Below are 25215 nucleotides of genomic sequence, written 5' to 3'. Positions count from 1 at the left end.
CAAACCAGTCACCTTGAGGCGTTCTCTCGACGACAGCGTCGTCCAAGTAGACCGGGCTTCCGCCATCCAGAGGCGGTTCGTCAACGACCAACTCCTCCAAGCCGACGTAGTCGTCTTGAGGCACTCCTTCGGCGACCGCCTCGTCCGAGTCCCCGAGTGTAATAACGACCTTTGGGTCCCGAGGACGCTTAGGATGGCAACGGCCAAACTGGACGTCACTTAATTCGGAGAAAGGAAAGCCGCGCCGAAGGCAAGGGACATCTTCTAGGGAAACGCATTCGGACTCGCTCCTTCTGAGAAAAGGCAATGCATCGGCGCTACGCTGGCTCTCCGTGGCAGGAGGGCTCGCAGATCGAATTCCCTGTCCTCCATCGTTCAGTGCATCGGCTATTGTTGCCAAGCCTTCGGCCAGGTACCTCAAACCCCGCGAAGTTTCCGCCTTGAGTTTGGCTTGTGATCCAGTATTGGTACCTTCTCGAAGATCTCTGGTGTCTTGCGCGGATTTTTCTGCACCTCTTCTCGCTTCCACTGATGTTATTCCGTCCGATGTAGCGGGCTTGTCTCTGTCGGTACTGGAGGAGCTCCCCGCAGACCCGGCATATTTCCTGGGTGGTTTCGACATTTCGGATTCCCTTGGCTTTTCCGTGGATTTGATTTTGGCCGTAGATTGCTCTTCTGCAGCGACGTCAGTGACTTCTGTCCGCGGCTGCTGTTCCATGACGGGGCTGTGGTCAAATCCGTAAGTGCAAGCGCTTCGCACGTCGGTCGTGACCGTTCTGCCTGGCAAAGTTTAGCGCGTCGACGGATATGCTGGTTTCAACTCGGTTACAATTGACGCCGTAGTGCTTACCAGGGTCACGTTTCCGAAATGCTGCACAAAGAACAGCCTCAGCAAACTTCCCCTTCTTCCTCTTCTTCGTTGTCTTATGCAGGGCGAAAATCTTTGAGGCGCTGAAATTGGTTTTATAACAAATAAAATCAAAATTAATCTATCCCACAAATCGCGCGTGCTGTAGTAAATTAGAGCAGAAACGAGAGGTTCACACAGAAAGTGGAATTATTGTAAGGACATCACAAAAGTTTGCAGACATACATTACGGTAACCGTTAGTACACCTTGAGATAAGGGATGCTTTAGGAGAAATATATCATCCCCGAGTCGAATCGATGTCGTTGGTGGTCGCCGCCGAGGCGCCAAATATTTGAAAAACATCTGTCATCTGCACTGACAGGATAGACGCACAGGTGCAGTGGTGTTGCAAGGCCCAGGCAGATTGATCGCAAGGTCATGCCACAGTTTTAGTACGATATGCGTAAGTTCCTTCCTATTATATCCCGCAGCGGTCGCTGCCACATCCGTGCGGCTTGACAGAGCACTGTGATGCTTATAACTATCATCCTAACAGTCTAAAAATGAACGCTTCGGTGAATTTTGGGGTTGCCACTGGGCCGGCTTTCCACCGGGACAGTCAATGTTCTCCTCACGGCGTCGGCTGCCGGTTCTACCCCCACACCGGCACATCTTTTGCTGGTTCTGAGGCTCTACCTAAATTGGCGCATAACGTGTGTCGCAGGCGCTCTGCCGGGCACTCATAAATAACAAACAGGCAAAACGTTGCAAGCGGATTCATTTCTAGATAATTATTTAAACTGTCCACTGTCGTGAAAAAGCCGTGTTATCTGAAGTTGTAACACTAAGGGGTCCATTCTTCGAAGGATATTTTTCTCTTCTTTTCATTTTCTTCTTCAGCGTAGTCGTTAATGCGAACACAGAAGCGCTCGCAAACGTCAAACGCCAGTTTTCATAGTTTTCTGGGGAAGAAAAAATGTGCGGTTCGCGAAGTTTATATTTTACTGGAATGTGGGGAATGTTGGGGGCAATAAGCAGGCAATGTTTGAAGCGTGTGTTTCAATGAGTCATTAAATGAAAATGACTAAATCCTCGTTTTTCGCCCGTTTAGAGGTGTTATAAGAAATGCCTAAACAGTTATACCCCATATTACTGGAAGGACCACAAATGGCAGAAATTTCGTACTTGCAGGAAATGGAGACCAATCTATTAGTGACGTGTACCGACAGCATGAAGTGTGTAACTTAATTATGTATTTTCAAAATAATTACTGAATAGTGGTCTTCATTCAGTTTGTTTCTTTATACAAGTCATGTAGTCGCTTTTCCTCTGGCTCCCCGGGAAAATGTGCGGGGCACAGTGCTTGTACTTCGTTGAAGAAGGAAGAACGTTATGAGTGAAGAACGTTAAATGTTTAAACTGCGCAAGTTAATTACAGCCTTTGTGGAAAGTTACTTGTTCAAGCATTCCACAGTGTCATGTCGCCGGTGATCCGCAATGTTTCACAGAGTCCTAAACGAACTATGCAAGACAGCAACTTCAAATTCAAAGTAAATAACTGAAATGTTAATTTTAATGTGTGGTCAAGCTCTCACGTTACATGCTAAATTAGAAGCGTTGCAAACAATCACAGAACCCCTGTTCCCTCCCCCCCCCCCTATTTTCATATGTAAGTGGTTCGTAGTTGGTTTCTCCAATGTCCACGGCGAATTTAACTCGGCACCTTGTTTGTATCTAGAGAAAGTGAGGGGCACCTTGTGGGTAATGTGCAGGACAAATATAAAAATTGTTGGTTCTTTGTCGCCTTTGAAAAATTTGCGTATGCAAGCGTTCCGGAGCGCTGTCCATCTATTTTACTAGCAGCGCAAAATTGAGCCCGCTGCCCTGGCGTAACTACAAACGTCCATGGATGTAGTACGTTCTGAATTCTTTTCGTGTCTCATAATGATTCTCTTTCTTTTTTTTTTTTGCCGTTTTGAAAATGTTAAAGCATCACAGCATATTTCACGTCTTTACAATCTGAATCTTTATTCCTCTCCCTTTCAAATCGAAAAATCACACGTCGCAAATTAATATCTCAGCGTGACTTATTTGTTTTTTCATGCATTTCACTTATGCTGCATATCGAAGATGTTTAAGTGCACAGCGCTGTAAGCCGATTGCAGCGCAACTTAAAGGACAGCGAATATAATTAATTAAAAGTACCATCTTTCACACTCTGTACTTTCACATCAGTATAGAAACTTGTAAACATAATGAAATGAGCGCCAAATAAATGGTTCGAATGGATATTTTCCGGAATGATACAGGAAAAGCATTGTAGTCGGGCTACCACAAAGCGAATTCTCCCAGTTTCTTTTTCTTATACCATGATTTTGCCCTCACCTATAATATATAACATGACAATCATACAAGGAACGCTTCCTCGATCAAGCTATTTTGGGTGCGGCCTTCTGGAAACTAACTGGTATTATTTTCGAGAATAAAGTGGGAGTGATAAAACCCACTGTATGGCGCGTTTTCCATAGAATGAACCTTCCTAGACAAACTATACTGCCAAGTCTCAGAGCACCGTAAAAATTGCTATACTTAGTTGTATGTAAACCGGATTATGTTTTCTTTCCCAGGAGGTGTACGTTTCGTAACGTCATATATGGTCACATGGGAGCAGGACATCGCGACGTTTTGACTCTCGCTCCAGTTCGCTCGGTAGTCTGCTGCTGCTACTCATGGAGCGGCCCGATGTAGCAGCACAATACCAGTATCACATTGCTACTTTTAATCTCGATCCAAACCTATTTGGTTGGAAATTCTGGACTATGATTGGCTCCCTTCTTCAGATTGAGCAAAGAAGACAATCGCAACCGAGAAATTCGATCCATATATCGGGTTCGATCGTCATAAAAGTGCGCCTTGTGATATCCGTAAAACAGACCACCGGGCGAGTGCCGAAAGATGGGAGGATACCTAAGCATTTCTTATGAGTTGTGAATGCAAAAGCATTAACGTCCATTTGAACGCCGCTGCAGCGGTCCTTCGAGATATGAACGCCTCGTGGGCAAGCGAGCGCGTTTTGATTTAGCCTTGCCGAAACACAGTTAGAACCCAGACGAGAGCTTGCGCGGGCAAGGAACGACTGGATTAACTTCAGAGAGCGAGGATGATTTGGAGTAAAACCCCTTAAACTTCGTTAAGTAGTGCCACGCTTTGATGAATGCCGCCTCCTCCTCGCGCGCTCTGGCCGACGCCGCGTCGCTATTGGCTTAATAGCGTCACGTGGGCCCTCGAGCCATGCAGCGCCATTTTTGCTCGAGAAGTGTCTACAGAGTGGTCGACACTTCGCCGTGCTCCCTCACGGGTTGTAGAATCAAGCGTCTTTCCTTTCTTTAGATCACTATCATCACAGAGTGACGAGGAGCGCATGTTGGCGCCATTGCTACGCTAGAGCAGTGTAGCCGGCGCCACGGTCGAGGAGGGAACGCGAACGAGAGGAGAAACGAGGCGAAGTGCAGGTGGAGGAGGAGAGTGCCGCAACTTTACGAAGTTTAAGAGGAAGCTTTAGCTCGGGCCCAACTCCGACGCGGCCTATTCAAATGCATGTAAAACGCAAAAACGTTTTTATGAGGTAACCCCTGGACCGATTTTGATGAAATTTGTTGCATTTGATAGAGAAAGTTAAATTCTAGTGACTGTTGGAAGCGGAATTTCGATTTAGGGCTTCAAGTTTCTTAAAACGTTTTTCAAATATTTGACCGTTTGAAAAAAATAGAAGCACGAAGTTTACAAATTCATAGCTCTGCATCAAGAACTGATATCGCGCTTCTGTAAACGGCATCCATTAAAACATTCAAAGCGGACAAATTCAATATGTCCTTTTACATCTTACGTGAATGTGTTACGTTGATTACAATGGTTTTGCAAAAGTTGTATTTCCCTATGATTAAATTTTTTTTATATTTATGTGTAGCATATCAATTTTGTCCGCTTTAGATGTACTATTAGATACAATTCACAGAATTGTATTATCATTTTTAGTGGTTGAGTTACGGAGTTGTAAACTTGATAGTTTCGTTTTTTGAGAATTTTCGATTTTTGTCAATTTTTAATAAAAAATTGACGACCTAACTCAAAAATTCGAAACCAATAGTCACTAGATTTTAAGTTCGTCTTTTAAATGCAACAAACCTCGTCAAATTTGATGCAGTGGTTGCCGAGAAAAATGAATTCTCCTTTTACATGTATTTAGATAGGAGCACTTGAGCTAAAGCTTCCTCTTAAGGGGCTTCAATTTGACGTCGCGGCGATGCCCTCTCCCCTTCCCACGTGCCCCTCACTCAACACCTGGTGCGCTATTGAGCAGCAAGTGAATCCTTTCACCTGCTCTGCTCCGTCGAGGCCTTTGTCGAGGCGCGCTTGTGACGTGGCGTCGCAGCCAATGGGAATTTATGTGCCACTTCGCTGCTACAGACGCCGGCTTTTTCGCTCAATGAGCCATTTGACGATGTCGCATGAAAACGTCGCGATTAATCGCGATGGCGCTGCTCTCACGTGACCACATCTTGCGTCGTGACGTCACGACACATGCAGCTCCCGGTTCCGTCGTGGGAGACGCCCACTCCATGAGAGCCCAAAGCTCTCGTGGCGTGCAGGACCTTGAATAAAGTTGATTTCCTTCCTTCCTTGTGGGAAACGAGACCGAAATCGAGTGGTATGAAAACTATAGATAGTATTATAGTAAATTCTTTAGAGTGGTCTGAGGCTTATCACCATCATTCTTTTTTTCTAGGATTTCGAGGTCGAAGACCTTCACTATAAAAAAGATGACTTTCACCTACCGAAAAAAAAGTGTCAAATATAAATAAAGAGACCCCGACGAGTCCGACATTGTGATCTTGAAATAGAACCTATGTCATGCGGCGTATATGGCAGAATGCTACAGGGTTCGGACCCCGACAGCACATAACATTTCGACATTGCACACGATTGTACACAACGACTGTACATGCTTTTTTGGCAACAGCCGGCAACAGCGTATATCTGCCAGCCTTCGCGGAGGCTGTTTCGGTTGGTTTAGGTGATTTTGCCCTTGGCAGTCTGCAAACCATGACGACAACATGTCTGCTTCCACAGAAAAGTGCACATGCACCGATCCGCATATCCGCGCAGTAGTTTAATGCGAAACTTGGTAATTACACCGGGGAAGCGATAGAATGCAAGTTGCTTTATAAGCTTTTCTTCTGTGTAAATTATAAACACTACCATGCTATTTATAAGACAGTTACTACCTTTCGCAAGGCTTGGAAAACAAGTTTTCGCTCCCGCTCGACACTTCAGGGAAGGTACGCATCGCCTTTTCGACCTCGACGTCGAATTCTACGCGGACTTCGCAAACCACGACCTTATCACGAAGAATCTTACAAGGAGGGGATGCGTCGCAGACTTAGACGAAATTAGGACGCTGTGGGAAGAGCTCAAAGTGAGACACAAAAACGAACAAATGCGGATCGACCTGCTGCGTGCCATCGCCAGGCTGCCTAACATGACACACCCGGACGTGCTGGGAAGGGAAAGTGACGAACCAGTCGTCGTGGACGTTATTGGCGAAAAACGGCAAATGGACTTTGTCCCCAGGCGGTTCGAATATCTCATGACAAGGATGGGCTTGCTTCAGGCAGATCCGAATTACAACGTAATGTGCGGCGAGCGGACGTACTTCTTCCGCGGCGACCTAGCCCGTATGGAACAAGCTCTCATTGATTTCACTGTCGACAAGCTCTTGCAGAAAGGCTTCACTCCAGTGTACGTCCCGGACTTACTGCATCCCGAGCACTTGGAAGCGTGTGGCATGCTCACGACTGGACTGAGGAACCAGGTGTATCGCCTCAGGACTAACTGGGGAACCGAGGTGTGCCTCTCTGGCACAGCGGAGATGGGCTTGGCGAACATGTACCGCGACCATTGCTTAGAGATGTCTGACCTGCCCCAACGACTGATGGCGGTCAGCCGCTGTTATCGGGCTGAGATATCGTCGACGAAGGTGAGAGGTGGTTGATCAGGGGCAAGGACTGTAAACCACCCCAACTATCCCACTAAGTATTGTCAGTTTCAGGTTACGTAGTGGCTATCGCCATGTTTTAATTTGTAGTGTCAAGCACAAAGAACGAGCCTGATCTGTTTGCTTCTCGTATTCTCTCCGGAGCACGGCATTTCTTTTCTTTTTAAAAAAAATTGCTAACTATACACAGCAGTGGTTTGCGTGTCACAGATGATAAGCGCGGCGATTCAATTTGACCGCTTCTTGCGTTAGTATAGTAGCCTTGTACTCAGTTTCCCGATTTACAGCGAGAGTTTATTTTATGTGGTTCTATAAAAAATTTAAAAGGTATTTTGTTTGTTTCTTATCGGTTCTTATTTCTTCCAGCAAGAGAAAGGCCTCTACCGGGTCCACCAGTTCAACAAGGTGGAAATGTTTGGTTTTGCTCCACCCGGCCAGAGTGCTGAACTGCGTAAGGAGTTTGTCGAGATCCAGAAGGAGATATGCCGAGACCTCAACCTCCACGTGCAACTTTCAGACATGCCCCCCATTGACCTTGGGCTGCCAGCCTACCGTAAGCTAGATATGGAAGCTTGGATGCCAGGTAGCCGACGGTATGGTGAGATCAGCAGCGCTTCAGACTGCACCGATTACCAGAGCCGCAGGCTCGGCATCACTTGTCGACAAACACTGGGGGAGGCGCCATCCTATGTGTTTACAACTAACGGCACGGCCTGTGCAGTTCCGAGGATGCTTACAGCTATTGTGGAGAACTACCAGCAGAAGGACCATTCCGTGGTCATCCCTGATGCATTGAGAAGGTATATGGATGATAAAGCACTTATGGAACCATACGGCACGGAACGAATACCACGACCAGTGCCATTTTATTTTATGGAAAACAGGTAGCACTGAGGTCCCTATCTTTGCAGCAGTCATGTTGTTGACTTTTGTTTACTGCTTCAGATAGGTTGTAAGTGCAGTGTGTGTGCTTCTGAAAAAAAAAAAAAAGACTGGTAGACAAAAGTCTATGGACAGTGCGTAAGCTTGTGGCACAATCATTCAGAACGGGTGTCATCTTTTGTCAAGCTGTACTCGACACTGTGCGTTCACACAAATAGTGGCAGACTTTTTTCAGCTACATTGCGTTGCTGAATGCTCCTTTATGAAACCAGTGTGGAAAGATCTAGCCACTTGACACTTGAATGCATGCGAGTCCTTGAGTGAAACAGCACATTCAACTCATGCTTTAACCAAATGTGGTATTCAGGGACCATTTGGAGGTTATCTCTGTATAGTTTCCAGTGGAGGTTGTTTTAAGTTCATGCAAGCACCTTGTGGGCAGTGTTATGATGTTGTGATTAAAAATTACTCAAATTGTTTGTTTGGTCAACCTTCTTGTGTGCTTGATAGTGTCTGTAGCCACACAGTGTGCATCATAAAAAGTGTTGCCACTGAAATGGTAAAAAAAGGCACATAGACTCATATTCAAAACCTTTTGCCTATCTTATATGATGCTCATGATTCATCATAAGATGTAGACAAATTCGGCATCCAGCATTTAAGCAGGAAATGTACATGAACTGAGCATGAAGGCATGCCAAATACAATGAGTAATAAACATGTGGCTACTGCACTTCTCCCATCCAGTCATTAGATCTCATTGGTACGCACGATCTCGTATGTGTGGTTTCATATGGAAAGTGGACAGCTGTGGTCGGCCACTGTACAGTGACCATAATAAGCACAATTATAGGATACTTCATCAGGTCCTGTCAGAAATTTTGGGCACATACTAGATGCAGCAGAGTGTTGGCCATGGAGCGTCTTACTGCAAAAATATTCAAAAGGGTTTACTAATAGTGGAGGTAATAAGCAAATTAAAATTTTACCCACCATGGTCGCTCAGTGGCTATGGTGTTGGGCTGCTGAGCACGAGGTCGCGGAATCAAAACCCAGCCTCGGTGGCCACATTTCGATAGAGGCATAATGCGAGAGCACCTGTGTGCTTAGATTTAGGTACACGTTAAAGAACCCCAGGTGTTCGAAATTTCCGAAGTCTTCTACTGCTGCATGCCTCATAATCAGAAAGTCGTTTTGGGACGTAAAACCCCATAATTTAATTAAAATTTGCACAGTGATGATGCAAGGAGTTTACCTACACAGCAGCAGCAGAGGCTGTCTCCCATTTCCTTGAACAGCATCCTCAAGCAATATTCCTCGTCTTGTCTTCTTTATTGATGCGTTTGCATGACATTTACGTAGTACTTCACACCTGCCAACTCTTGAGATTATTTCATAAAGTTTATGAATTTGGGCTCGTAGAAGTTTACTAATGTTTTCTCAATTAAAAGAAATCTGCTCACAAAAAAGTTTCTCTCATAAGTCTCTTACCCTTAGAAGTCTTGTTTCAAGCTCATGAAGGTGTTGTGTATATGACTGACAAACTTTAATGTTCTCAAGTTGGCAGGCATTCTACTTTAACAGGAAAAGACACGGGACAAGAAAGCAGATGACACCAGATGTTAAAAAAGTAGATGGTGTTAAAATACTATGTGAATATGGGCCAACTAGCCCAAATCTATATATTGGTGATGTTTACATCACACATTCTGCCTCCGTCTTTTTCTTTCTCTCTTCTGTTCTTGCTGCGCGAAGCACACTTATGGTGGCGGTTTTATGTGCTTTGCATTTCATGCAAATACCTGTGTTTACATTGTTGCTGGCTATTTGTGCATTGTAACCGAGACCTGTGATGTGATAGGCAAAACCAGCAAGATTATCTCTGTGCTGGCGAGGTGACTGGCTACTCTGAGGTTAAGGATTCACAGGCTTTCCTTTGGGTTTCTTGTTCTTTCCGTGGAATACAATGTTGCAACATTTTGTAGACACTGTCGTCACTGCATGATCTATACATCAGGCTTGCTTACTTGCAGCGCCCAGACTTGGTGAGGGGTCCTCTAAAGGGCGCCTCACCAGGCCACATAGCAAATTTTGGTTATATGCTGGACGTTGTTACGCACCTTCTAAAGAGTGTTCTACTGCAAGAATTATTCAAATTAGTTCATTAATGGCAGAGATAGAAATATTTGAAGTGCCGCAAACCCGATTTCAGGAGGCAAGAATCACCGCTTACATAGACACTTTCTCCATTTTCCCCGTCTAGCCTGTGCAAGCAAAATTCCTTCCCCGCATTCTCCCATACAGGAGCTGCAGCATCGTGTCACAAATACGTCATGGGCCCGTCTTCCTTTTTTTTTTGTTTTTTGTCGGGTTTTTGCGAGTGGTGCACGTTTGGTGACAGCTTCGTGCGCGAGCTGCAGTGTTTGTCTTGTTCCTCGCCGCAGACAATTTTGCGCGCTCTGCACAAGAAAATCTGATTATCAGTGCCACTGTCACAAGCACTGAGGCTGGCGTGAGAGGATGAAAGAGCGTGATCGCAGCACTGGAACACGGTAGAAAATGACAAAGTTTCATTCTCTGCACACAAGCGGGAGAACATCCAGGTGAAACGGAAGTACGCCTGTCTTGCTACGGTACGAAGTAAAACAAAAACATGCAGACATTCAGTTTGTATGTTTTATTATTTCTCTAATTGGTCTCAATATTGAAGTAACAGGTTAAACAAATAACTGAAGTTGCCTTGAATAATTCTCAGTCACTCTGAGCGATGTCTCAGCACTGCCATGTACGTAGGCGTACTTATGCAATTGACGTAGACTCTTCTGCTGGGGACGTGGTGCCCTCAAGGAGAAGGGCCAATGGCGTTTGGTTTAAAATTTAAGCTCTTTCCGCAGCATGTAGGGATGTAATGCTTAGTAGGCACGATTGTTAGTGCACATTGTATGCACTGTGCTTGTCGGCTTGAAATGGCCAGACCTGGTGAAGGGCCCCTCAAATCTGGTGCATTACAGAGGTCTGCAGGGTTTACCAAGGGGAGGGTGTTCTGTCAGTACACGTTTGTAGAGTTGACGTTCTGCAAAAATGTGGAGGAGTACTCGAGATATTAATAAGTTTTGTGTGAAATTGAGTTTTAACTGGGCTATTGGAATGGGTGTACTACATGTATCACATGGTAGCCACTAAGCTATGTATGCTAAACTGTCCATGCACTGCCAAAGAGCGCAGCTTGTAAGCAATGTCATGCTCGGTGCTAGCATGGCCACTCGATGGAAAAGTGCACCGTTCCATCAAGTAGCCATGGAACTGGTACCATCGTGCTTGCATTCCTTTATCTACTTCCTTGTGCAAGAAAGACCAAGGAAGCCTTGAAATGTAGCCGCAGCATTTGCCAATGCACAATACTAAAGGCACTGCTGCTCAAGTTAAAGATCGCTGTGTGGCCTGCTCTAAACTGTAAAAAGCGAGTGCATGTTAGTAAATGCATTGCACAACCGTTAGCAATTAGTAAATGTGGTGCCTTTTGTTTACTTCTGCGCTCCTTAGAATGGCTAAGGCATTCACTGCAAGAGTCCATTTCCGTGACGCAGGGCAAATGAGCTAACAAGGTTTGATTTCACCGCATTGTCAAATCGGATTTAATGACGTTGCTTAACCTTGTCCCTTGTGGTTAAGGTGCTATCAGAAGACGTTACCTCGACTGTTTCCAGCAACCATACCTCAACCTTCTTGTTGACATTGAAGTCTAGTCTCCTCCCTCATTTCACAACTTTTGACATACATGTGTCACATATTTGAATGTTGCCTGTACAAAATTTTTGGCTGCACCCATTTTCAAATCAATGTTATTTGTCATGATAAATGGATAAACAATGGAACAAGGTTTTAAAATGAGCCAATATGAGAGTTGTACATCTTAGTTTTGACGTATCTGTTGACCAGGTGTCATCATGGTATCAGTGGCAATACTGACAATGTTAATTTTTGCATTAGTATATGATATGTCACCAGAAGATGACAACAATGACGTCCGCATTCGAAGGCACTGGTGGTTTTAGACACGAGTGTGCGTCACGGAACGAAAGCCTCACCAGTGCTGGCTCCTGCGCCTAAACTACTGTCTGCTAATATGAACCTGTTTCCTTGAGTTAATGAATCGTCAGCAGCCAACCACAGCTGTAGAGACGTAACACTTGGCGACGAGGAAAACTCTGGACTCGCTGGCACTTCACCGACGTCAAGGCTTAACATTGTGACGTCTGACTTTGGTCGGCTACCCGAATTCAGTGGCAGCTCTGGCTCCTGGAGATCCTGGAATGGGAGTGAGTGAGTGAGAAAACTTTATTTCGAATCAGAATGATTCGCGTCCATTGAGTTAGTGGGCTGGGGCACCCGCTGAGGTTACGGCCAAGAGTTCTTGCCTCTCGGCAGCTTCCTTGGCCCGCTGCACAGCCCAGAGTTGGTCTTTCAGGTTCAAGCTAAGCAGTGCAGCCCGCCATCATGCGCGGAGGCTGTCAATGGAGACTTTGCTCTCATTGTCCTGTATTAGTCCCTGGCATTCCCATAACATGTGTTCTAGCATGGCTCTGGTGTCACACACTTTGCATCTATCTGTTGTATATATGTCTGGATAGATAGCATGCATTAGTATCGGACTCTCGTGGCAAATCCTTGGATTTTGAGGTCGGCTCAGGTACAGCCTGCACTCTCATCGGTGAGGCCACATTCAAAGCCACATGGACACATTACCCACTACGGCTTCAGACGAACGTCATCATCCTGCGCAGCGTTCGGATTGGGCAACGCCTCTCGGTACTCATTCAAAAGAAGAACGGCTCATTACGAATATGCAGCGACTACCATTGTACAGTGAATCGAGTATCGAAGAAGGCAGATTACCCACTTCCCACAACAGATGAGGTCCTCAGGCACTTGAGGGGCAGCAAGGTCTTCAGCACTATGGATTTAGTACAGTCTTACCAGCAACTTCATGTGGCACCACAGACATCAGAGATATTGACCCACAAAATGCTGAAAGGGCTCTACAATGTCAAACGGTTGCCTTTTGGAATCTCTGCAGCACCAGCCATTTTTCAACAGTCCACGAAGACTATGCTTTCTGGCATCGCAGGCATTTGTGCATACTTAGATGACGTGATCATCAGTGGAAAGGACACCGCGGTATGCGCCATCAGATTGAAAGAAGTCCTCAAGAGGCTGCACATGTACAATCTGTGCCTCGGAAAAGACAAGTGCCATTTTTTTAGTGAGACATGTTTCTTTTCTAGGATGCCGAATTGACGAAACAGGAGTTTACACCTGCGAAGAGAAAGTTCAAGCTATTTCTGAGGCTCCCACACCAGACTGCAAGCAAGTTCTGCAGTCATTTCTAGGAATGCTGGCTTTCTATGACAGATTCTTGAAGAACAGGGCATCTATTGCCAGCTGTCTCTACCAGCTCCTTCAGCGGGATGCCATGTAGAGATGGGAAACTCAGCATCAAGAAGGGTTTGACAAACTTAAGACATTGCTTCCCAGTCAGACCGTACTGGCACACTATGCGAATGGAAGGAGCCTCTTGTCTCACGCGACGCTTCACCATAGGAGCTGTTTTGTCTCAACATGATGACCAGAATAGAGAAGCACCGATCGCATTTGCATCTAGGACTTTTGGGCCGGCAGAACGAAACTATGCACAGTTGCATAGAGGCCTTGCTGTAGTGTTCGCAGCTCATAAGTTCGACAAATATGTTGCAGGAATAAAGGTAACTTTTGTCACTGACCACCAACCACTGCTTCGTATACTGGGCCCGGAGAAACCAAAGGCTCAAGACCTCTCACAATGAATGACCAGATGGTATATCAAATTACCTGAGCGTGACTACAACATTGTCTACAGGCATGGCAAGAACCATCAAAACGTAGACGCACTGAGCTGATTGCCATTACCTGAACGCACTGACGAGCCATGGCTACCTGGCGACGTGCTATTGTTTGAAGCGTTGTCGAGACCACCGTTTACAGCCACAGAGATAGCACGTCTGACAAGACAATATCCTGCAAAGGCTGTACAAGCCAGTGCATGATGGCACAGTGGAGAAATTCACTGGAGATGACTTCACTGCTTACCGACAAAGAGCGACTGCACTGGCAGTTCATCGTGACTGCCTCACAATTGGGTCAGGGGTGATTATACCAAGCTCGGCGCTCCCTCACGTTCTGGAACTTCTACATGCTGGTCACTGAGGAATGGTAGCCATAAAGAAGTGCGCAAGAAGCTACGTATGGTGGCCCAGAATCGACAAGGTTATCGAAGAAACGCTACGACATTGCTGTAAATGCCAGTCAATGCAGAAGAGTCCACCCAAAGTTACTATTCCCGCCTGGGACTGTCCCCAGGCATTGTGGAACACAGTGCACATTGATTTCGCGGGGCCACTACACGAACGCACCTACTTAGTTGTGGACGCATACACAAGGTGGGTGGAAGTCCGTCACGTGACACAACCAACATCCGCAGTTGTCATCGATGTACTAAGTCTCTTAGCTACTTTCGGCATTCTCCGAAAACTCATCTCCGACAATGGAAGAGCCTTTATTTCTAGCAAGATAAAGCAGTTCTGTGGCATTAAATGGCATACATGCCATCACATCGTCAGTGTATCACCCTGCAACAAATGGCGAGGCGGAATGCTGCGTGGCAGAACTGAAGAGAGTGCTCCTGACGGACACAAAGTGGTCCATACAGTGTCGACTTGTGAGGTTCCTGTATCAGCAACACAGGACGGTTCACACAGTTATAGGAATGACACCAGCAAAAACGATGTTTTGCGACGACACCTGCGAGAGCGACAAGAATATTTGTGTCCCCTTGACCTACTTGGGCCGGAGACAGGAACAGATCCACGAGTGCTAGGAGACACTGAAGCAATCACGTCACTTCTCAGTAGGGGAAAAAGTGCTTATCCGTCAGTTTTTTAAAAAGCCAGACTGGATTGAAGGTGAAATACTGCATCCTGGCTTATAAAAAGTTTTCTCGGAAAAGTTCGGCGTCACCTCATCCACATAAAAAGAACTAGTCAGACTAGGCAAGCAACCGAATCGTCGATGGACTGGGGCATAGCAAACGAATTATTGGATGCAATGCCAAAAGAAACAACTTCTGCTGTTCCTCTGGTACCGGACTCACTCAATACACAAGACACCACTTCCTCTCGACCTCAACGTCACGAGCAGGAACCACCCGGCAACTGCAGCCACCAGAGGTCAGGCAACCTCCAGACTGCAATGGAGATTTTGTCTAAGGGAGCAACAACTGATATGTCGCTAGAAGATGACCACGATGAAGTGTGCGTGCGAAGGCACTGGTGGTTTTGGGCATGAGTGCGTTTTGCGGAACGAATGCCTCGCCAGTGCTGGCTCCTATGCCTGAGCTACTGCCTGCTGCTATGTACTTGTACCCGTTTCCTTGAGTTAATAAATCGTCGACAGCCAACCACTGCTGTAGGGACGTAACAGTATACTTTGATATGAAAGGTTTGAGTGGATGTCTACATGACACAGGCTAGTAATGATGCAGGTGCACACAATTATGTGTGGCTTTATTATAAAACGAATTTAACACTGTACAGAGTTCTTGTCGCAGTACGCTACTGCAACCCCAACATCTCCTTCACTTCCTCAGCTTCCTGCTGAAGAACATCACTGGCATACTTCTCGAGGAGCTCCATCTTTTTTCTTCGTACCAGTGCCTCTTCAACCTGCATGAAACCGGGCCTTTTGTAGACATGAACGTATAGAATGGATAACAAAAGAACAAACAACCATGCTGACAGACCCTGAATCTTGACTGTTCCATGCATTACTTGTGCAAATGACCCCATTGCGGCAAAATTTTTACCAGAACGGCCACGTACTAAATTCAAAGTTACTTAGAAAAGACACTGCATGGTAAAGTGGCTGCAAGTCACTTCAGAATCTAAGCATCTGCCTGGGTGACTCGTTGCCAATGTATGACAATTGTCTGTTCAAGCAGTGAATCGTAACGGACACTTGGTCAGGCACGCTCACGTGTGATTCACAGTAAAGGTGTGTTGATGGTGGCACGGCGCCTATCCATACTGGCTGGTTGATTTCCACGCTGTGTTCGTTTCTATGTTATCCTGAATTATCCTTGTTGTGTCAAAGTGCGCAACAAGCACTTTGATCCGCGTGAAGTGCATGGCGATCTCTTAGCCAAGTGACGCCAGCTTTTCAGTTTATCAAAGACCATACCATGGCACGAGCTACCTGCAACATTCGTCTCCAAAAATAAACTAACATAAGTACACGTTTATGCATGCAATGCAGCCTTGGAGAAACAAATCGGTACATTCCCGCTATTCACAATCTCGGGAGACTCAGATGTGTGGAGTCTTCAGATAAGCTTCAGATAGGTAAATTCTATATTTCAAGTTATTGATGTATCGAACTACTGTATTGCGAGATCCGCTTTGATATATCCGGGATCTACTGCAACACCAAAGGGATACACTCGTGTCAATGACAAAAAGAAGTGTGAAAGGAACAGAATCGTTATGATACTTCGATCCATGTGTTACATCTGCAATTAATGATAGCTCACCTCTTTCTGTGAAGGCACTGGGACATGAGCAATAAACCTGGCTTGTTCTTCGGCACTCTCTGTGGCAGGCTCGTCATCCATTTCCTCGTCACTCTAAATAGATATGCAAAAAACAAGTAACAAAAGCTTAAGCCCTTCACGACTACTATGACATGCTGTTCCTAGGGGTGCGCAATTTTTCGAATATGAATCAAATAGTCTTTGCTATTCAATTCGTATTTGACTTGAGAATTCACTATTCCAAATTTTTAATATACATTTCGTTTGACTATTATGTATAAGGAAAAAAACAGTGCTTGCAGTCTATCGGGAAAACGACTGATGCAAGTGGGGTTTGTGTGAATGATTCTGCATAGATCAGGACAGGCACAGTTGTTGCGCAGACGATCCAGTTCCTCAACAAACGCATGGAGGTCACTTATACAAAATAGTTGCCAGCTATTGAGTAAGCATGTCTTGCCTTGGGTAGCCTATGAAATTGCTCTCTATTTGGACAAAGCAATTTTTCATTTGGCCAATGTCACCATGTTTGGATTCCTTGAAAATTATGCACTGTGCTGTAGTACTGCCCTTTGCTCAATCAGGGACCACCACACTCTACTACATGCACCTGGTGATATGCTGTTTCTTTTTTCTGTATTACTGGCATTATCAATGCGCACCAGGTACGTTCATACTTTCCTTTGTTCTCCACTGACCAGACATGCAGTTGTTAATAGCATTACATGTACCAAAATATGTAAACAAGCATTTTGCTGCCGAACAAACTCCACAAAACTTCTCATCTTAATTTTTCAGGAATTGGGAGTATTCAATATTTGAAGGTTCCTTTACTCGAATAATATTCATATTCAATCTGCTTAAAATATTTTTCGCCATTCGAACACCATTAGCTGTTCCTGTAACAATGCCTTGGAGGTAATCGCACTGTGTGAAGCAGCTCAAAACTGATACAAGTGTTACAAATGAAGGAAACAATTTGCCGTGTGAACTGCAACACACACATTGAATGTCTGTTCTGCTGGCTTTGCATGTTTCAACCCCCTTAGTTGTCATGGGATAGTATTCATTCTCAAGTAGCCAGCTATCCTTGGCATGCCAGCTCACTCAGAATGTAATATATAATGGAAGAAAGCACCACTTTCAAATGTCAACTTCTCCTTATGTCAGTACCTGGATATAACAATTGCTTGGTATGGTATGTAACGTGAAGTTTTGTTTGTACTTTCTTTTCTATGTACATGTAATGCAGTTGCAAATACTGATCAGTGTTAACACATAGTTTTTGTCAAAAGTATACAGGCTACATTGCCTGTGACTGCGAGGCTGACAACAGGCTGTTTAATGGAGTTCCCATGGTATGGCACAAGTTCCAATGCCCTGGGGAATTCAGAAAACTTATGTACTCGCCATCCAGAGTTTGAAATGGAAGCACCACGAGGATAGCACCACACAGTTGAAAGACGAATGTGAAAGTGCGGAGTAGCCTGTATACTTCGACAAAGTCTTGTAGGGCATGTTGAAAGAACCAAATTAATAAAAAGCAGTTTCAGATATACCTCGGGCTCTACAGCATAGATGTCCTCTTCATCTTTCGCACTACTAGCAGTGGCTTCGTCACCTTCAGTGGCAGACTTCACTCCTTTCTTTTGTGCTTTCCACTGGCGGGCGGCCTTGGCTATGGCTACCTTCTCTTGTTCCTGCTCCAGGGGCACCAAGACACCATCATCGTCATCTCGGTAACCGTAGTAGTCTGCATCTATGTCCCGCATGATTTCTGCCCTTGTACGTCTTGGGGGAGGTGGCGCTGCAACATATCAATTATATATTTAGAATTGTGTATGTAAGAGGATGGACGTTCTGAATGCCATTCCAGATTGTAATGATAATTAAGTTGCTAGCAATGGTATTATTCAGTTTTATGAACAGTACTATCAATGGACAGCACTGTATGATATGAAGCATACAACATTATAACTAATAGAGCTGCTGAATTGTACTTTTTTCTAACTAAGTTTTGGTTCAACTGCTACTTACGTTCTTGTTCGAACAGCTCCCGAACTCCTGGAAGGTCTTTTGCAGCACCAAAGTATCTGAATCACGGAAAATAACCACAAAAGTATTCAGTATAATGCCAATATCCATACTCACCTTCTGTTACCTAGCAACACTTTTGCAAACAATGCAGCACCACTAAGCTCCCTATTTCACCGACATGTAATTGGCCCTAGACACAATGACTGTGTGTGTCTTCACTTCAGCATATCCTACTAGCAAATTTTTTGTCTGTTTGCAATCACATTTCTACTTGAGAGGGCAGTTAGAGAGGGGGGAGAACAAGTCGAGTGCTGACTCAGAATTATTGTGAATTAGCATTGTCTTGGAAATTAAATGTAAACCACTGGAACTCTTGTGCCTCGGCTGTTCTGCAAATAGGTCAACTGATTTGTTTTACCCGAAGATTTGCAGGTACTTTCTGTCCGTAATTTAAAGCAGCTGATGATCCACTGTTTACAGTCTAATCTTGTTAACAAGAAAGTTGCATCAGACACAAGAATGCCTTTGTTATATTAAATGTTTGTTGTAAGATTATGTTGATAACATGCTAGTATTATCAGTGAGAAACAGTTTACATTTCATGACACAGTGTCAGTACACTAAGGCTCGAGTGTACCGACACATTAACATTTGTCAAGCACAATCGAGAGAAAGATGCTGTTTTGCGATGCAAGAGGTGCAGCTCTGTTCTCACTGTTAAGGCATTTTTCTTTTCACTATTTTCTTCCACAAAGGCTGGTGGCAAACTAGCGCCACAACTGCAGTGCATGGAATGGTGACAATGTTTGTGTGTATATTTCTCCTGGTGGCAAAACATCAAGTGCTGATAGCACCATAATAAATCCACCTCTACTTTACATTCCACATACTTTTTTTAACACAGCCAATGACATGCACAGCGAAAGCCAGTGGTAAAAGTGCCTTAGGCCAAAACACAGGCGACACTCACTTATAGCCTCGATTTCCAGGCACCTCTCTACCTTCTTGATCTAGCATCTTCGGACCAACTTTCTGGAATGAGCATGAGAGCAAAAACACACTGTGAGCATTCCTGGCAGCTTCCTAGTTCATCACTCACAATTCAATCACTGCACATTGAATCCAATACATATTAGGCTGGTGCCAATGTTATAGACTGATCTAGAGTTTAATGGCACCCAGTATTTGATTGTTGCGGGAAAGAGTATTGCTTCCAAATGCATATCTGTGAATGTTAATGTCACTCTCTGCGTATTGCAATTAGGGAAAAAAAGACGCTGCCGGACACTACTGCTGGACGCAAAATTGTACAAAAGTACTGTGTTAATTGGTGACTTATGCTGCCTGTCTCACTGGTTATTGTTCAATCTTTGATATCGGACATTATTGATATGCTTGTATACATAAAAACAATAACAGAGAGGAGAAAGAAAGAAGAGCAAGCTGGCAACTGCCTGCCTACTCAAGAAGAAAAAGGTACATTGAGAGAGAGTAGTGAGTGAACAATAGGAGACAATTAAAAAAGAAAGATGAAGATGGACACACTGAATGAGGCATGCATCAGCATCACACAATGCGGCACTCAATGCTTGGCAGATGCTCCACAAGTTCACACAAAACTAGGCTGCATCATTGGCCAGAATGCTTCGAATGTAATTGGAAGCACTACAAATGCGTCACCTTCAAAAACAGAAGAAAGGCTCTGTGAGCTTTCTGACGTCTAGACTCATAACGCAAGTGACCCGTGACCAAGTGTTCGCACACTTACGGCATAATCAGGACCTCCTAGCTCTTTGATCCGGTCCTCCCAGTGCCCTTTTTCTCGAAGCAACTTGTTAATCTCATCATTGAGATCTCGAATACGAAACTCTCCCAGGCCAGCTGTCAAACAAAATGAACAGGCAGGTTAATGTATGTGACAGTGAGTCAAAACCAATTTAATGAGAAATTTTATAGCTGTAGAGAACACACACACCATGCTCCATTGTCAAAGATGAAATGTATCAATTATAAAGAAATAGATATATGTTTACTTCCACTGTAAATAGCAAGGGGCCTCAAAAGGAGCTCTACAGAGTTTTGCAATATTTGCACCAGTGAAAATAACACTACATAAGTGTATCAGAATGCAACATGTACATTAATATGAGTTCTAAGGAAATAATCAGATATCGTCGTCATTCAATACAAAATACTGTGATAGGCATGTAAAATACAAATATGTGCAAGAAAGCATGAAAGAGGTCATTATAATGATAATGATAATTTTCAAAATTTGCTTGGGTGAAGCTCTACAGTTTGCAAGAAAATAATAAACAGTACAACTTATTATGCTATGACAATTATAGCAATTATATACTTGCCTCAAGACAAGTGTTTATGCCCTGCTGCCTACAAAAGCTTACACATGAATGTCCCCATAAACTGCACATGAAGACTCCCAAAAGTAAAAGTTATATCATTGATGTGAACACAAGAAAAGAAAGCACCTGCCAATCTGACTCTACATAGTCAATGATAAAGTTCACTTTTCTTTTCGGTTCCTGTATCATAGGCTGGGACACTTCGTAACAATGATACGCTGCTGTCTGCACCATCTGAACAGAAATGTCAAGGAACCCTACAGCATAAAGGGAACTGTGCTGTGTACTGAACATGACATACGCATTACAAACTGCAGTTTTGTAGTGGCACTACAACTCTCGATGTGGAGGCCACAAATGAGTCAAAAGCATGCTTTGATATGCCGTATCTGGCATGGCATGTACATGATTTAACTAACACTTGCATAGTTACTTAGTAACATATGAGGCTGTATTTGCTCTTTGTGTGAAATCGTCATCCCCTACAGTTCGAAAGCTTCCGATACTGTAGCCCTCGCAATTGGAATGTTTTGGGGAGTCGATAGAAAATTTGTCCATGATAGCACTACTATTGTACTAAATAAAGTCCTAACTGGTTTGAACCATTATCGCTTACGTATGTCACCTTCTTCGCCACTTCAAGGAAAAAAATAAAAAATCGCCGCCCAAGCACTCCGTACAGATGGTTAACCAGCGAACCTGAAACATGTGGCCCCGGTGTTTATCACTGGGTTAATCCCGACAGTTCATTAAACAATGGCTGGGTAGGCTGCCGGATCCTGAGTATGCAGTTGCTGCTTGAGCTCGGCTGCATGAGCCTGTTATTGTGCCCGAGCTGCAGCATCAGCATGGCGTTGGCAAGCTCGTTCCCATTTCTGCTTGCGACATTGCTGAACGAAAGCTGCCTGCTTCTAAGGAGTACGTATGACACATGGCCTACCCATTCTGGAGCCAGAAACTGCTGTGCGTGCGCTCGGCTGAAAGGGAGAGCAAAAAAATTATGGGGTTTTACGTGCCAAAACCACTTTTTGATTATGAGGCACGCCGTAGTGGAGGACTCCAGAAATTTCGACTACCTGGTGTTCTTTAACGTGCACCTAAATTAAAGCACACGGGTGTGAAAGGGAGAGCAACGACGTCACTACTGGCACAGCTAATCCCAGCACTACCTACATAGCACAAGGCCTTTTGACTCTGATCCATGACGGCATGTTACCTGGCCCGACTGCCATAGAATCAATGGGGATGCTCCCGAGTAGACAACAGTGATTTTGACGTCACCGCTTTCATCACGCCAGCCTTGTCAACGTAAATTCATAGAGAAAGAAATTTCAACAAGAGCGGACACTCCCATAGAGCCCAGCGGCCGAATTGACTGTAGCACACCAAGCGGATGTTGTTGACTCCTTCCGGTTTCGGTTTTGGGCGCGCGCGTTTTGAACACCACTTGGTACACGCCGCGCCGGCTCCGCTGCTCGGCGCGGCATTCATTTTTTCTTTCTTTTCGCTTCTGCTGAGCCTCGCGTGGCCTTGGCGTGGAATCGTTTCATTATTAAGTAGAAATGATTGCGATTGACCTTTACAAGACTGCACCGAATCTGTCAGGTGCAATTTCATAAAGAAAACGAAAGACGCCTTCTGAAATGATGAAATGTTTATTTTGCTCTATATAAATGCTCGTTCCGGGCTTCTGCATTCATCCAAAGTTGTGGCACCAGGTAAGCAGCAGTCGTTGCCGTACGATGCTCCACCGGATGCCATCAGCTGAAAGAAAGTAAATTACAAGCATGTATCATTTTGGTATATTGACCTAACAGGAGTATTTCGTGTAGAGGCGAAACGTGCGTAAGTGGTGAATGAGCGGCATTACAGATAAATTCACTTTTACGTATATTTCGCAGCAAAGACTCCTCCCAAACAATGCTACAAAATTTTCAAGCAGCCCTCCTTTCCCGGGCATTATTTCCTGCACTTCAAGTGCACAAATACACGGGTGACTGCGCGTTTCCAAAGCAACTTGGCCTCAGTCGACACGATGGTACGCCAAGTACACAAAGGTGGCTACAACACAGGCTCAGCCAGACCATGTTACACGCTCGCAGAATGCCTTCTAATCGCACTGAAGTCAGACTCGTGGGTGCAAAGCCTGTTTTCAGTCGCTCAGAATACATAAATGTCATGTTCTTGAGCTCCTCCTTGTTATCTTTTACGCGTCCTGCCGGCGCATGCAACACTCCCGTGTTATCACTCTCGGCAATCGCTCGTCGCGTTTTCGAGAAGTGTGAGTACCGAAATAAGGTATATGTTGTTGCAGGGCTATAAAATGCGTCACAAACTTGTCCCACTAAAATTCAGTACACGCAAAACCAACTCACTATGGCCGGCTTGCTTTTTTGCTAACACCTTCACAACCCCAGGCGCGGCGAGCAAGCCTCAAGATATCCTAAAGAGTTACCAAATAAATTACAATACTTTTTCGGGTCAGAGAATGCGTAACGAACTTCTACCAGTAAGATTCAGTACACGCGAAACTGCGGCACACAGCCGAGCTGCTTTTCGCTAACTGCGTCAATAAGCCGGGCGCGGCAACCGTGCTTCTAAATTACCCCAAATATAACGACGTTAATTACAATAATGTTGGGGGCCACATAATGCGCGAAAACTTGTCTGTCTTAGGCGCTACGACGTAGTACACGCATGTACACGCGCAAATGCGTCACACGGCCGAGCCGGTTTTCGCTTACTGCGTCAATAAGCCCGGTGCGGCAAGCGTGCTCCAAAACTACCGAAATAAGTTACAGTAATGTTGGCGCTCATAGAAAGCGCCGCAAACATCTCCCAGGACGAGGCATTAACTCAAATTAACTGCGCCAGGACGGCGGAGCTGTTTTTCGCTAACTGCGCCACTCGTACTAAGCCTAAATGTGCTTAAAATGCGCCGCACACTGTCAAACACAATTTCTCACCTTGCCGTAGTCCAGTAGTGCAGTGGTGCCGTGTCGAAATGCAGACGGTACGCAAGAAAAGCATAGAGAAGGCCGGGAGCCCAAAAACATGGGCTATATCCAAAACAGACGGGTCGGCGAGCACGCGAGCTTCGTACGTACGACCGGCCTCGCTCACTCCTGCCGCTTGTCTGGCGCATGACGTATGCACGCGCGTCTGGCGTGCCGCTAGCTTGTTGCTAGGCAACGAAACAAAAAGTTGCAAAGTATAAGTTCGTTTACACGCAAAACTTTTTCACTTTTAGTGGGAAGGAATAAAAAAAATAAAACGTTGTCTGGAAGTTTATTTCACATTCTTTTTTTTCTGATGCTCGCGTCAACTGACGGTTGTTGTTGAAACTAGGGGTGACGTGTTTCCTGTTGCCAGTTTTTGAAGAGTGTCCCCTCTTGTTGAATTTCTTTCTCTATGGTAAATTTTGGGCTAGGTAGCGTGACATCATGACAACAGGCCTTGTGCTATCTAGGTGGTGTTCACTAATCGTGCACCTTTATTTCTTTCTTTCTTTCTTTTTTGTACGCATAGGTATGAGGTTGCGCCGGAGGAGTTTTCGGCGCACAGGGAACCGACAGACGGACAGACAAATCGGCTAGGCATATACAGCTTCGCGGTAAAAAATCCGCCTGCAAACGTACAAGCAAAGCCTGACGGACTATGTCAAGAGTTCACTTGCCGTTCTGTATCTGGGCGACTTTCTTCGCGATCTCGCGAATAACCTGCATCCTCCATTTCTCGCATTTCCTCAGGTTGTGACAATTGGATGCGAGGAAAGGTCGTCTTTCCTGGACACCCTTGCCTTGTTCGGCCAACTGAGCGGCTCTCCAGCGAGCCAGCGTCGTCCTAGAAAAAGGAGAAATAAGACGCTCATTTGAAGTCGCATGCGAAAAAGAAGTACGTTGTGAGAGCAAAGATACAATCTAGCCACTACTTACATGGCCTTTTCAGCATTTCTCGCCTAGAACAGTGCGTAAGAGAAAACATCGTGCATTAACAACAAGGCGACGTATGAACGAGGTAAACGGTCCATACACGAGACTTCAAGAAATGTTTAATCGGGAACAAATGTCGCTTACCATTGTGGCAAAGTATGACGGAAGCTCAAGAATGCAGATGAGGATTACGATGTAATTACACTTCTCCAGGTGTAACAGCGAGAGACGGCGGAGTAAGCACGACGTAAACTACACGATTCGCCTGCTTGACCGATGCGCCTTCGCGACTTCGGCTGCTTTGGCTGGATGCTTGACCTGGCCGTGACTTGTTTCTAGCTCTGTTGTAAAGATGGTAAACTTGTTGTAAACTACACGTTATCAAAAAAGTTATAATATAATCAAATAACTTAATTTTAGTGCTGTTTTGTAATTGATAGTGTTTTTCGAGTGCACTTTGTAGTTACTGTAAGAATG

General features: G+C 44.9%; 2 protein-coding genes and 1 long non-coding RNA gene across 3 annotated transcripts; 1 reads left to right on the top strand and 2 right to left on the bottom strand.

Moving 5' to 3' along the window:
- The first annotated feature begins 5941 nt into the window (after window positions 1-5941).
- SerRS-m (Seryl-tRNA synthetase, mitochondrial) lies at window positions 5942-8276 on the top strand. The gene is made up of 2 exons (XM_075696228.1): window positions 5942-6886; window positions 7271-8276. Exons 1-2 carry the CDS (start codon window positions 6110-6112, stop codon window positions 7790-7792), a joined length of 1299 nt encoding a protein of 432 aa, XP_075552343.1. The 5' UTR covers window positions 5942-6109; the 3' UTR covers window positions 7793-8276.
- A 7081-nt stretch (window positions 8277-15357) lies between these two features.
- LOC142585456 (pre-mRNA-splicing factor ISY1 homolog) lies at window positions 15358-25052 on the bottom strand. Its single transcript, XM_075696231.1, has 9 exons — window positions 24883-25052; window positions 24742-24764; window positions 24483-24649; window positions 20212-20324; window positions 19414-19475; window positions 18444-18499; window positions 17966-18213; window positions 16407-16499; window positions 15358-15543 (listed from the first exon to the last, which is right to left on the bottom strand). The coding sequence occupies exons 1-9, from the start codon at window positions 24883-24885 to the stop codon at window positions 15433-15435; spliced, it is 876 nt and encodes a 291-aa protein (XP_075552346.1). The 5' UTR covers window positions 24886-25052; the 3' UTR covers window positions 15358-15432.
- LOC142585457 (uncharacterized) lies at window positions 22443-23968 on the bottom strand. Its single transcript, XR_012829093.1, has 2 exons — window positions 23773-23968; window positions 22443-22570 (listed from the first exon to the last, which is right to left on the bottom strand). It is a non-coding gene; the product is annotated as an uncharacterized LOC142585457 (long non-coding RNA).
- Window positions 25053-25215: the final 163 nt, after the last annotated feature.

This window comes from Dermacentor variabilis, chromosome 6, assembly GCF_050947875.1.
Source record: "Dermacentor variabilis isolate Ectoservices chromosome 6, ASM5094787v1, whole genome shotgun sequence".
NCBI classification, from domain to species: domain Eukaryota; kingdom Metazoa; phylum Arthropoda; class Arachnida; order Ixodida; family Ixodidae; genus Dermacentor; species Dermacentor variabilis.
This window is presented reverse-complemented; position numbering and strand designations above follow the sequence as displayed.

Bases quoted from the DNA above. Each gene is read 5' to 3' on its own strand.
- SerRS-m (XM_075696228.1), top strand. From the start codon at position 6,110: ATGCTATTTATAAGACAGTTACTACCTTTCGCAAGGCTTGGAAAACAA. The intron at 6,887-7,270 runs GTGAGAGGTGGT...TATTTCTTCCAG, and splicing joins CTGAGATATCGTCGACGAAG to CAAGAGAAAGGCCTCTACCG.
- LOC142585456 (XM_075696231.1), bottom strand. The intron at 18,214-18,443 runs GTAAGTAGCAGT...GATATGTTGCAG, and splicing joins GGAGCTGTTCGAACAAGAAC to CGCCACCTCCCCCAAGACGT. The intron at 16,500-17,965 runs GTATATCTGAAA...ATATCTATTTAG, and splicing joins TCTATGCTGTAGAGCCCGAG to AGTGACGAGGAAATGGATGA.